General features: G+C 35.5%; 1 protein-coding gene across 1 annotated transcript; it reads left to right on the top strand.

Moving 5' to 3' along the window:
• The first annotated feature begins 6,281 nt into the window (after positions 1-6,281).
• Positions 6,282-12,575, top strand: LOC147867162 (IAA-amino acid hydrolase ILR1-like 4). The gene is made up of 5 exons (XM_087314948.1): positions 6,282-7,125; positions 9,707-9,832; positions 9,933-10,247; positions 10,766-10,894; positions 11,969-12,575. The coding sequence occupies exons 1-5, from the start codon at positions 6,442-6,444 to the stop codon at positions 12,323-12,325; spliced, it is 1,611 nt and encodes a 536-aa protein (XP_087171074.1). The 5' UTR covers positions 6,282-6,441; the 3' UTR covers positions 12,326-12,575.
• Positions 12,576-13,924: the final 1,349 nt, after the last annotated feature.

Below are 13,924 nucleotides of genomic sequence, written 5' to 3'. Positions count from 1 at the left end.
GTGCCTCATCACAAACATTCAGCCACGATTGTCGTAGTCGGAGTTGGAGGCGTAGTTTGTGAGTTGTCGGCTTGTAGAGGCCAACTCACTCTTCTTCTTGTGACAGTCAGCCTCATAGTGGTCGAATTTACCACAGTATCTGCATTGGGTGGGATTGTTTTGTAGGTTGGGTCCAACCTTATTACTCTCCCTTCTTCCGGACGCTTCGCCTCGTGTGTTTGAAGCGTTTTGCGGTAATAGAAGTTATGTTCTCGGGGTTGCTCTTGGTTGTGTTGGCCTTGGCTGAATCAACCTCTTCTTCCACGACCTTGTCCTCTTCCTCCATCGAAGTTTGAATAGAGCATTTTTCCTTCTTGCGCATTGCTTCTTGTTTGAACATGATTCTCCTCAACTAGCAACATTGACTGGAGATCGAAAAAGGAGGGAGGATTCTCCCTCGCGAGGACTACCGACCAAATGGCTTCGAACCGAGGTGCTAGGTCTCCGAGGAAAATCTGCACTATTTCATCGCCGTCAATGCGAACCGAGAGCATTGCACAGCTCCTTGATCTTCAAGGTGTAGTTGTTGATTGACATGTCCCTCTGTTGTATACCGTTCAACTCTTGATGGAGTTGACACTTCCTTGCGGTCGTGTTGGCCGCGAAAATCTTCTTGAGGTTCCCCCACTCCTCCTTCGGTGTTTTGGGCTCTCGGATGTAGTCGACATGTGATCATGCACGCATGATGGAAGGAAATACAACACACGACTCGTCGGGGACTCGCTGCTTGCTCCAATGCTGGGTAGTTGGCATGTGTTGGGTTGGGTTGATTTTTGTTTGCTCCTTCGACATAACTCCAATAGCCTTGGCCGACAAGGTGGTCATGGGTTCAACCCCTACATTCCACAGTGGCATCTAGTGAATTAAGAGATATATAAGAAGTATATAATAGAGAGGTGAGGAAGTTGGGTTTTGAACCCAGAATGCAGTGCTGGTAATGCTAACAACTTACCACTAGGGTAAGGTAATTACGATAAGAGAGAGAGAGAGAGAGAGAGAGAGAGAGAGAGAGAGAGAGAGAAGAAAAACCAACAAATTGTATTACAAGGAAACAAGAATGGCCAACGGTTATACAGAGAGGGAGAAGGTGCTTACGTAGTTACTTTCTCTCTAGGTTCTTTCACTAGAGTCGTCTCTTGGGAAAGAGGTCGAGTCATAACTACTTAAAGAATATGTGTCATAGGACATTAACTTCTATAACACACTAGTTACTATATGAGGAGGTGGAGTGTTCACACACTTGAGTATTTCTAGAGTGTGTTCCCACACATGGGAAGTTGAGTTTGATTCTCAACAGATTCCCTTGGGGATGGTTTTGCTACGATGGATGCATGTACACGAGCTCCGATCTTGTTCTAAACCTCGTTCTAAACGTCGATTATCACATCGTATGGCTTGATTGGTTGCTTCTGTGAGTGATTTTGGTCCTACTTGAAATGTAAAGAGTAAATATTTTACATCATTACTTAGCCCGAACCAAGATTGTTCTATTAATGCATGGTTGTCCAAGAGAATATTGGTTGCAAGTAGATGAAAATCGACGACATAAGTTAACGTTGGACGATCCCTTTGGCATAGCCTCCATATTTTGTTAATTGGTGTTCTAACACTATCAACATATGCAAAACATGTTTTGAACTCACTTAGAATCAACTCCTCAGAATTATTTAACAAAAGAGATCTGTTTTCCAACAAAGGTGAAAACTAGGCTAATGTTGTACCACTTAGTGATGTGCCTACTAATCTCACTTGTGATGTGTTGGTTGGATATCAAGAAGGATGCATTTGAGTTACTAAATGTATCTGATTGAGGAACCATCTAAACCGTGATCATATTCCATCAAACTTCATGGGAGCACTGATTTTGGGTTCTTTAAGGATTCCTTGATTTCCCGTTCCTTGTTGTAAAGACACAATAGTTGCTTCCAACTATTGTACTTGTAATGTCAACTCCTTGTGTTGAAGTTGCTTCTCTATGGTAATTATTGAAAATCACCCAAATGGTGTTGATTTTCTTTTTTAGGCGCCACAATCTTTCCCTTCTAGCATTGAAGCTCCGAAAGGACGGATTGATATTCTTGTGCACTAACAGAGGTCATTAATACTAGAAGAATGAAAGATAAGAATACGGCAATTCGGCTCAAACTGTCAAGATTGAGAGAGAGAGAGAGAGTATATGATGGATTGAAAATATACTATAAAAAATAAGAGTATAAAGATAATAATAGATGTGAGGGCTTAAGACTGACATTGAACCGAATTGGTTTGAATAGTACAATATAATATTCCTCTATCTCTAGGGCCTTCAAGAGTACTCATGGATTTTCTAGAATGTTCTAGCATATTCTAGAATTGTTCTGGAAAGTTCTACATATGAAAATTAGTAGTTATTTCAATGGTAAGGCTTTGACATGTGTCACAAGTTCAAATACTTTTTGTGTCAATATGCACTTGGTATCATGACACCATAAGCTTATGTGCATACTCTAAGTATTCACTAAAAGCAACTCATAATTTGAGCATAATAAAAACAAGAAGACCTCATTCTCAATAATAGCACCCTCTATGGCTTCTTCTTGTATAAGGTCATCAACGATGTGTTCAAATTTGTCATTGCATTAAATCATGAGACACAAAGATAGAGATTTGAAAGTGTCGAGGTTGGGATCTAGAAATATTCTAGATAGAGAATTAAGAATAGTGTAATCTTCAATCTTTTGAAAAGGTAAGTATTTATTACATTAAATAGAAAAACATACATATTGTATTAAGCGCATTTCATTTAGAGAAATGTGGAACTCGTGGCATATAGTTTCAAACCGGCATTTGTCAACAAATCTTGGAAAAGGAAAAAGCATGTTTATTAGCTTTTAATATTCGGGTTTTTGTCTCCATAGAGAGTTCGAATATGATCTATAAGACGTCAAGAAACTATTGTTCAATGCATATGTATGCTTGATATACCTTCAGGCATAATACCCATATTATGAGAGAGAGAGAGAGAGAGAGACCACCGCCCCTATTCCAATATACTAATAACCTATTAAAGTTCACAAGAAACTTTTCTCAACACAATCCAGGTATCGAGTTTTTAATTGAATATTAACCATTCAACAAAGCCATAAAGATTTCTCACAATTTTTGCAATTCTAATACGACACTCTTTCTTACTTGACAATGATTAAACAATTTCAATGTTTTCTTCTAATGTGTCTTGCCTTGAGCATTAGAGAAGTTCCATTATTCTTGCTCATGCTTTGTTGCACGTCCATGTAATGATTTCAAATATACTTTTGTTTAAACTTTACAGAGAGGTGATAGATAGACTGTGGAACCTCCAAAGTTGAAGGTTAGACAACCTTGGTGATTTTTCAAAAACTTTCAATCATTTACTGGTTGATTTACTACTTCTCGGCATGCAATGACTTTTGTCATTTATTGATTTCTACTACCTTCTCTTGTTTTTCCAATTAATCCTTCAATGTGGGAGCGCGATATCACTATAAACTAAAAGATAGGCTTTGAGAAGTTTTTTCCTTGTCATAGTTCTTGGTTCCAAATGGGGAATGGAATGTTGTTTTTTTCCCCATATTTTTAGGTAGTACAAATATATTATACCACTCGACTTCATCAAGCTTGTTACACATATGTTGCAAGTGCAACATTGACAAAAATTATATCTTCCTTTGCCATCTTGGTGTTTCTAGGAAACACCATCATAATTGGGGACTTGGCCCTAAAGTTGACAGAGAAAGTGTGCATATGTCAAAGATTTGAAAAAGTATTATACACCATAAAACACTTGTTATGTGTGGACTGTGTAAAGAGAGAAAGTGTATCCAAGTTAAAATTATGAGGTTCCTCCATATGTGATATGATCAATATTTGTATTCTACATCAAAGTAATAAAGGTAGTAGAGTAACTAGAGAATGTCTCTTGTTAAGTTGGTAATAGACAATGTTGTTTTTAAACTTATATGAGCAACATGAACCAATGTGAAGCGGGAGCATTATGGTTTCACTACCCCAAATCCTAAACTAGGAATGAAACTATATGTGCAAATATTGGCACATTGAAGCAAACCCCAACAATGACGACTTTAATGTTTGTATAATGTTGTGCCATTGAAGAGGACCTAGAAAACTTGTTTCAATTCACATATCATCTCATTTCTCATGTCTCACAATACTTTTGACGATAATTAAAACATTTCCTTTTCTTCTTCACCTCTCCTCTCATTTCCTTATCTATTTCTCAACAACTTCTTACCTCTTTTGCCACTTTTTCATGTTTCTCTAAATGCGAGATGACCTCTCTTTCCCTTTCAAGGTCTTGCCCTAGCCCCTATCATATGCTACTCTTAAATGTATCTCTTTGTAGGTACAAAGCATTTATAGTGACAGGTAGCATACAAAACACATTGCTTGGATTTATGCGCATCATTGAAGAGATTTGATGGGAAAGCGAGATAGCCTTTTGATGTTTGCAATTACTCATGATAAAAACATTTGCAGAATAGTTGGCATACAATATATGACTTAGTAATGAGTCATGACACTTGTGATCTTTGTCAAGAAATATGAAAGTAAAATTTGATGATGCATTTAAATAGAAAATATAAACCACTTAAGTAGAAGTATGGAGACAACAACTTTTGATAAGTTTCTTACATTAACACCACATCAAATGTCAATTAGGGTTTCATTATAAGATAATGCTAATTATAAGCCTTTGAATCACATATTTATTGTTATTAATGTGATTATCAATGATGTTAAAGCTAATAACACGATTAATAACCTCATTGCTCTTTGGATCCACACATCTCATAATTCCCAACTAATGATGATTTGTTGTTTATAATATTATTGTAGATAATAACTATCAATCAACTACTTATATGATGAGGATAGAAATTGTAAACATTATCAAGAGAAATAATTTATCACGATTATAATATAGTATCAAGGGAGAAATGATAGTGCTAATTGCGCTTCTTTTCCATAAAGTGCAAATGTATTGATGTTTTTGAGTTACAAGATTTCAATATACATGAGTTTGGCAAGGTGGATAATTAGTTCTCTCGTACCATTTGGCTCTTTCATCGACTTTCCATGGTTTATAGCAAAATATATTCAAGGAAAGGCATACAATTCAATTAGACATGTTTTAGTTAAGGGACAAATATGCATAATAAAGTGACCAATGGACATACGTAAGGAACAAGTAGTTAGATAACTTTTACAATTTTAGAAATTAAGTAAGAATACAACTACTCACATTCTTGCTTTTCTAGAATGGTGTAACTTATCTATATTGTAAGGTCTAGGAGGTCCAACTCCATTTAGTATTGCATTTAGTAAATGTGGCGTTACACGTATGACCATACGTAAGGAACGAGTAATGTTTGAAGTGAGACTTTACAAGTAGAAATGTTTTTGTGGCCATCATACCAAGATGCAAAGCATTTAATCGATATAATATATATATGTACTATCAATATGGCACATTAATAAATTTAGGTAGTAGAAACTTGTTAGACTTTGGGAACAACAAAATTGTTAGTCACGAATCAAGTGCTAGAACATTGGCTGCCGTTGTGGCCAATGATTCATAGGTCACAAACAGGACCAAGTCTACCTTTTTGAGCATCACAACGTAGAATTCATGTTTGTGTGGGTCATGATTAGTAACACAACCGGATTACTTTTTTGAACATAATGCACGCATGTAGGGTATCCAATTTTAGGAAAACGATCGACTTTTGAAATGGGAACTTTGGCAATGAGCACAACCAAGATGATGCAATGGCCGGTTACAAACATGATAAAAATGCGAAAGAATTCTTTGTTATCGACTAATATCATTTGCTTGACATCAACAAGAAGATTTTTTCTTTGGTATCATTCACTTAAATTAGAAGAGAAGTTTTGTATATGAACGAGTCACACCCCCAATCTTTTGTGTTGATTAATGGAAAAAAGTCAAAAAAGTTGCAACCAATAATAAGAAAATGGAGCCAAAGAACCAATTGTATTGCCAAAGCTTAGCATTGAAAATTTCAAATAAATAAATAATTATAAGAATCTAAGATTTACATGGATGTATATATACGTATACATACATACATATATATACACACATATATGTGTGTGTGTATATATAATATTTAGATTTTTTATAAAAAGAACACTATACCCAATGCTATAAAAAGGCACGAAATTGGCTCACATTATTTTTCTTCATAGATTTAGTTCTTATTTTGATCGTCCCAAAGTTTTGGTGCTTGTTTTTTGGGGTGGATGAGAGATGAAAGAGCCCAATTAATTTTTTCTATAAAAAGACTTGCATCCAATGGGTGAACTCATAATAAGTTCATAAATTAAGTATCCTAAGTAGAGATGACAATGGCCTATATGGTGGCCATTTTGATGGGATTAGTTGTTGCAGTAATAGTAGTAGTAATGGATATGCAAGGGCCCCATGCTAATGGGAGATATGATTCACTAAGTTTTTTGCACACTAACACCTATGCAGGAGCCTATGCAATTAACTTATTATATGGACAAGAACCATCATATTATAGGAGTAATGATTTCAATCAAGATGAACATAAGGACAATAATGATGTGATTCATGAAGAGAGCATAATGAGGAAGAATCATGACTCTGACATAATTGGAGATGGTATTAACAATATTTATGCCATGATTAGTAGTAGTAACAATAATGATAGTGACAAGGTCATGACTCAAAAGGAGGACTCAATACTAGAGCCTAATTGTGTGGATCATAATATACTTAAGAAGGTCAATACGTTCAATATAGACATGACTTCGATGCGTAAGGATATGGAGGAGTTGGGATTGGTCGAGTGGATGAGATCCATTCGTAGAGAGATTCACGAGAAGCCCGAACTTGCATACGAGGAATGGGAAACAAGTGCAGTTGTTCGACGTGAGCTTGACCAACTTGGGGTGCACTACCGTTGGCCTGTTGTAGGCACCGGTGTCGTTGCTCACATTGGCACTGGCAATGCCCCCTTTGTAGCCCTTCGAGCCGACATGGACGCCTTACCCATCCAGGTATTTGGCTCGTCTCATTCTTAAGCTAAAACAAGTCTGAATGAACACGATGGATGTTTGTGATGATTTGTATATCACTTGATCTATGCATATTCTTGTCCCCATAAGTCTTAGAAATATAATTAACCTCCTTTAACATGTGTTTTACTATTTTAAAATTTAGTAGTCCTTCAATGCATACATTCTTTGAACAATTCTTTACTATCATACATACATACATTCTTTGAACAATTCCTTTCAAATTTTAATTCATGCATATATGTAACAATTCAAATTGACTTAATTTGGCTTGCTTTGGAAGTTACAAACTCAAACCATAGGAACAAAAACATTACCCCCTAACTTGGTGGTATATCCAAATTAAAACATAGTACAAACCATCCAAGGGATTCTCAAGATTGAACAATTAAAACATGCAAGAGGTCTACCAACCATGGTTAATGGCGGTTTGCTTTTTGCTTGAATGAAATTATTGTCGATTGTTAGTTCAAAATACATTTTTGCGTATTTATTTAATATTTAAAAAAGACCACACAAACCTGTAAGCCATAAGGCTTCAAACAAAACCTTGATCCCCCAAGCTAAACCAAACTTTAAATTGAAGTGTTTTCAAAATTTGAACCTTTAACCAAACCAAATTGGATAAAGATAAAGTCTTTCACGTGTGGTTTTGTTACCATTGGAATAAAAATGATAATGCTATCAATATACATGACACATAGTGTTTGTGGATTTGATAGCAAGAAAATGGTTAGTTTTGAGAATGAATACAAGTATGATTACCTTTAGTATTAGGGCTTTTTTATCATTTTTTTGAATATCGTTTGCATTATTAAACCACCCAAATCCTATAGTTCCTTCTCTCCATCTATACAAATCATGTGTTGTGTAAGCTTTTACCATTACATCCTTGAACAACTTTTTCAGTATTTAATTCATTGAATAATGTCTTCACTAATTATGTAGACAAGTTTTATATTGGCCACCCATGCCACCCCACGCAACGGTTGTATCCTTGTTTTTATCGTGTTTTTAGTTTTGGAAACCTTGGCATATTTTCAAACTAATCATGGTCACTTTTTAGTTTCTTGAATACCATCTTCTTTAAATTGTACAAGTCTTTTGCATATCAAGAACTCATTGGTTTGTGTTAATCTCCTTGTTAAGCTATGACGTAAGCCTAAGTTCTCCTAGTACAAAGCATGTATATTTTAAACTTTTAATTAAACCTAACAATTTGTTAGACATAAATATTATCCAATATTAAATTTTTACTAGTGTTCTATTTTACCACAGTCTCTTGATAGACCCGAGTTTCTTTTTTATGTCTAATAAAGATGCACTGTCTCCAAAACCCACGTTCACCCAATGGTTTTTCTAATCTTGTGATGTTTGGCTTGTTGTGCATCTCTATAGTATTTGAAGGAGAAATTCTACTTTCTAAGCATTTGGATGTGAGGCTGAACTCACGTGATGTTTATGGCAAGAAACTATGAGCATGGTACCATGTATTCTTGTGTTCCCATGTCTTTTTGATGACTCATAATCGTTTTAACTACAATAAATCGAGACTTGTGCAAGCAACTTTGAGAATTTTAGATTTCCTAAAAGCCTTCATATTGTTTGTTATGAAAAAATCTATATGAGATGTTGAAATGATTCTTTGAAATTGTAGGACCTTGCAACTCTTTGGTATAGCTTGACCAACATGCATTAAAAGTTCCCTTAAATGATCGAAATAAAATGCTTCATTTGACTTCAACACGCATAAACATTTAGAAAAGGACTCCATTTTCATTAGGATATGAGTTAAAGTTAACATGATATTTTTTTATTTTTTTTCCAAAAAAAAATCTTCTTCCATTAGTTAAGAAAATGTACATAGGATAGTATATAACTCATATGTTACAAGCCATTTTGCAATGGCTACAAGAAAACATCATGTATAAATGAAGCAACAAAGCCTCATCACAGAATTACTCGACAGACTCCCCTCAACATGAGCCTTAGACAATCCACATTAAGCAAAGACACCCTCCAATCTCTTCACAATTCAGCACCTACCTCTATGTTTGGTACCCTAGGAGTGTTCCCTTGGTTTGCATATGTAGGGTGCATGATCTTATGCTAAATCCTGGTTAGTTCCACTTCCATTGTGGTGAATTACCCACTGATAAAAAATGGGAAATTGGAATGGAGTGGGAAAACATATGGAGTATGATGACGACATATTTGTCGAGTGAGGGTGAATCCCCCTTGGCTCTTCTTTTGAACCCAAGTCAATGAAACTTTTCTCTTGGAATGTGTAGGGACTTGGTGGGTCCCATCATCTGCTTGAAAAGCGAATTTTTAGGAAGGAATTTGAAGTTGTTAACTTATGTAGGAAGATTGATCACATTTCATGACTTTAATCCGTTCTAAATAATCTCATCCATTCTCTATATCTTATAGTTCACTTTTAATAGCTTTTCAATAATGACTAGGCACATATACATGTATGTATGACTATAAGTTTGTGTGATTTTGCTCTCTTTGTATCAATATGCGTAGTTCGGTCACATTAACTTTTCACAATGTTTAGGAAGCTGTGGAATGGAAGCACAAAAGTAAAGTTCCTGGAAAAATGCATGCTTGTGGGCATGATGCTCATGTTGCAATGCTACTTGGTGCTGCAAATTTGTTGCAAAGACGTGTTGAGAAGCTTCAGGTAAGTTTCATACGAGATGCACATTAGACCTACATCATGCATTATTGTTGACATATACATTTGAGTATGTACTAATGAATCTTTGATTGGTTACAAGTAGGGAACTGTTATATTGATCTTTCAACCTGCTGAAGAAGGGGGAGGAGGAGCAAAGAAGATGGTAGAGGAAGGTGCTCTCGGAGAGGCTGAAGCCATTTTTGGTTTGCATGTGACACATGCACAACCAATAGGAGTTGTTGGTGTCAGGCCTGGAGCTAGTTTAGCAGGATGTGGATTCTTTAAAGCTACAATCACTGGTAAAGGAGGACATGCTGCACTTCCCCAATATTCAGTTGATCCTATTGTTGCGACATCCTCTATTGTGTTAAGCTTGCAACATTTGATATCTCGAGAGACTAACCCTTTAGATTCACAGGTTCATATTCTAAGACATCTATAGCAACCTCATAAAATGTTTCTACTTCTTTTCTACTATTTGATAGGAGTCTTTTATCTATTCTGATAAAAGTAATTAAGGTAACTTATAAATCAAACTTCCTTATACAAATTTAAAAGAAAGTCGTGTATAATGTGGGTGATACGAGTTAAAAAAAACTTGGTTTGTAAAATATAAAACCAATCTTATTTGATGTTAAGAACACAAAAATGATATGACATACATACATCCAATTTAGACCAACTTTTGATGAGAAATATTTAAAATGTCACAGAAATGTCAAATATCTTCTACTAGGGAAGCAAAAAATGGTATGAAGAACTAATAGAGTAATTAAAAATCCATAAAAAGTAAAGAAATTTCAGCTGCTCTTTCACGTTTTCCAAACTCTAGCATAAAATTTGGTGAATATTCTCGTAATTTCTTACTTCATTGGAAAATTGCATGAATCTTTCAAAAATCTTTTTTATAACCACAAGTTTTTCATGTGATTGCAGGTGGTGTCTGTGACAATGATTGAAGGTGGCACAACTTATAACGTAATTCCTGACACAGTTGTAATTCGTGGTACCTTTAGAGCATTTACACATGAGAACTTGGAAATGTTGAAGGCAAGAATTCAAGAGGTATGTTCCTTGGCATAACATATAAAAAAAAAAGGAGCAAATTATGTTCTACTATTATGATTCAAATTTGTCTCAATTTGTGACATTATATCATATTAAGCATAATTCCCAATTAAATGTGAATTAATGTCATGTTAGCTTTTCGATTCAAGGAACATTTTTCATTTTGTTTATTGTTGTGCGTGTTTTTTGATAGTCTCTTTAGGGGGGGTGTAATATTAAAATGAACAACATTTACTTACAAATAACTTCTAAATATAGTTTATCAAGTTCTCTACTTGGTTTTCCCTTTTTTTTTTCTTCTTTTTTTTTTCAAAAAAAAAAACTCCTTCCATTAGTTATAAAATTTTACAAATGAGACGATTATGTACAAATCCCTAAAGGGACGCGATAGTTCCATCTTATGTGGATGCCCACTGACTCAAGAAAGGGAGAGGACGACCATTGTTGGATGAAGGCTATGCGTTGTCTTTCAACTCCCTTAGAGCCGCCCTTAAGGCCATCATATTGGCTCTTCCGAGTGGCTACAATTTCACTCCATATCTCTTGCAGTAACCTTGTTGGATGGGCGGTTTGGTTGGAGAAGACTCGCCTACATCGTAGTTTCTATAGAATCCAAAGGGTTATTGGGCTAACCAATTCCAGCACCTCTTGAGATTTGTCATTAAGAGGAATGGAGTGGACATTGCTGCTGGAGGATAAAAGGACCTCTTGTGCTTTTATCACCAAAGTCATCCCCTCCTCTTGATGCTCGTATCCGCCAATTGCAGCTTGCCATGATAGCCAACATATATTTCCCCACTTGATTGAACCTTGCACCTGGCATAATTGCAACAAGCGGCCAACCCCCCGCCATATTCGATGGGACGTTGGGCAGGAGTAGTTTATTAAGAATTGATGAATAGATACCAGTGACCACTAACATTTCACTTATCTACGTAGTTTTTAAACAATTGTTTGCAACTAAACGGAAATGTAATACATAATGTGTTTTCATGTAATGTCTTGTTTTAATGAAATGCTTAAAAAGTGACATGTTCTTTTAAAATGTGTCATTTCCCCCCCCTTTTGTAGGTAATAGAGAAACAAGCTGATGTACAAAGATGCCACGCGCAAGTAGATTTCCAAATGGACGAGGTTCCACCTATTGTTAACGATGCAAAGTTGATTGAACATGTTAGGAAGGTGGCAATAGATGTAGTAGGTGAGAAGAACCTGGTGCCTATGAAACCTATAATGGGCTCTGAGGATTTCTCCTTCTACACACAAAACATTCCCGGTGCTTTTTACTTCTTGGGCATGCACAATGATACTTGCGGAGCTGTCCACTCAGGGCATTCCCCCCTCTTCTTCATCGATGAAGATGTACTACTCGTTGGTGCCACTATGCACACTTTTATTGCTTTGTCATATATTCAAAATGCTCAATGAAGGCAACGATGTTATATTCATGAAGAGCAACATCACCATAAAAAATAATAGGCACTGCCAAACTTTAAAAAGCAAAATGTTTGGACAAAACTACGGTAGGTCACTTAAATTAGGTTAAACCCTCTTTGATGAATGAGATGCCATTAATGGTTCCACATTTTAAGTAATTCTCTCTCAGAAACACGTGATAATACTTTGCAACACCTCATGATAATTTCTATGGATGTTTTAGATAGTTTATAATTATGTGCACTTTTGCTTTAACAATCACAATACCACACATAACTTTCTATTGTACAATAAGTAAATGTCACAATTTGACTTTATTACTACCGTATTTGTACATGTCATTAGGATAATGCACACAATGAGATGATAAATTTTATAAAAGAGTGTTTGTTTTTTTATATGCACTAAGCTAATCACTAATTGAATGTCTCAGGCAAATGTCATAATTAAAACTGCCATTTGTAATAATTGCAAATGTCAAGTTTCATTGTAAATTCCAATCATGCACCATGCAATTTCACTACTCTCACATACATAAAGCCCTCAATATTTACATATGCGAATTTCAATTTAACCATAAATAAGACTGATAAATTGGGAAAATCAATATGTTACGATGTTGTAAGAAAATTTTGTGCATAGGGTGGTAGTTTGGGGGTGAACCATTGAAGGTAGCAATACTTCAAGAAATGAAAGGAAAACAATGTCTGTAATTGATTGAGAAATCATAATATGTTGGTTGGTTTCTAGTTTGAATAGGGGCAATTACCTTGGTTAAATGTCAAATTATTGTCCATAAATATGACAAAAATGTGCAACATTAATGTGTGATGTCTAGATCCGAATGATAATGACTAACCTCATTACTAATTGTATGTATGTATGTGTGTATATATGTGTATGTGTAGCTCGTCTCTAACTGCTACCAAATCACAAAGAGGCTTGGCAAGGGAATCGCGGCCATGGATGATGCATGGTGCGTGCAATATGCATTGTCCGATCTAACCAATAAAAAAGTTCGCCATAAAAAAAGTTGACAGCCTCTATCATCAAGAGCCCAACTCTCTGATAACCTTTGTCACCGGGAGCCCGGTCGACTTAGGGCAGGAGCCTAACTCAAAAATAAAAAAATTCAAGAAATTCTAAGTATAAAACAAAATTTTTCCATCAAAATCTTACACCAAAATTCCTCTAAAAATAAAAAACATCCAACTGCACAAAAATTTTAACTTAAAACTCAAAAATTTCACAAACTTAAAACTTAAAGCTTCAAATAACATATCAACTAAAAGCTCAAAGCTTCAAAATTTAACAAATCAACTTAAAACTTAAAGCTTAAAGCTTCAAATTACAGTTATGTTAAAGCTTAAAACTAAAGATGAAATCTAAACACACACGTAATCAGAGATTATGGCTCATGTGGGGATGATGACAAAATCTAAGCCACAATATTTGCAACATGTAACATTTGAGTCCCTTGAAGTCAAAGTCATGCCAACACAACGCAAATACCGAACCTTCTTAGTTTCACATATTGGCAATCGCCTCCTAGCCCAAGTTGCACCTCTTGTCATATACACAATGGGATGT

The sequence above is a fragment of the Azolla caroliniana genome, unplaced genomic scaffold, assembly GCF_043228905.1.
Source record: "Azolla caroliniana isolate FFs.n. ecotype wild unplaced genomic scaffold, voAzoCaro1.0.p SCAF_2, whole genome shotgun sequence".
Classification (NCBI taxonomy): Eukaryota; Viridiplantae; Streptophyta; class Polypodiopsida; order Salviniales; family Salviniaceae; genus Azolla; species Azolla caroliniana.
Note: the sequence above shows the minus strand (reverse complement) of the source record. Positions and strands in the feature narration are given on the sequence as shown.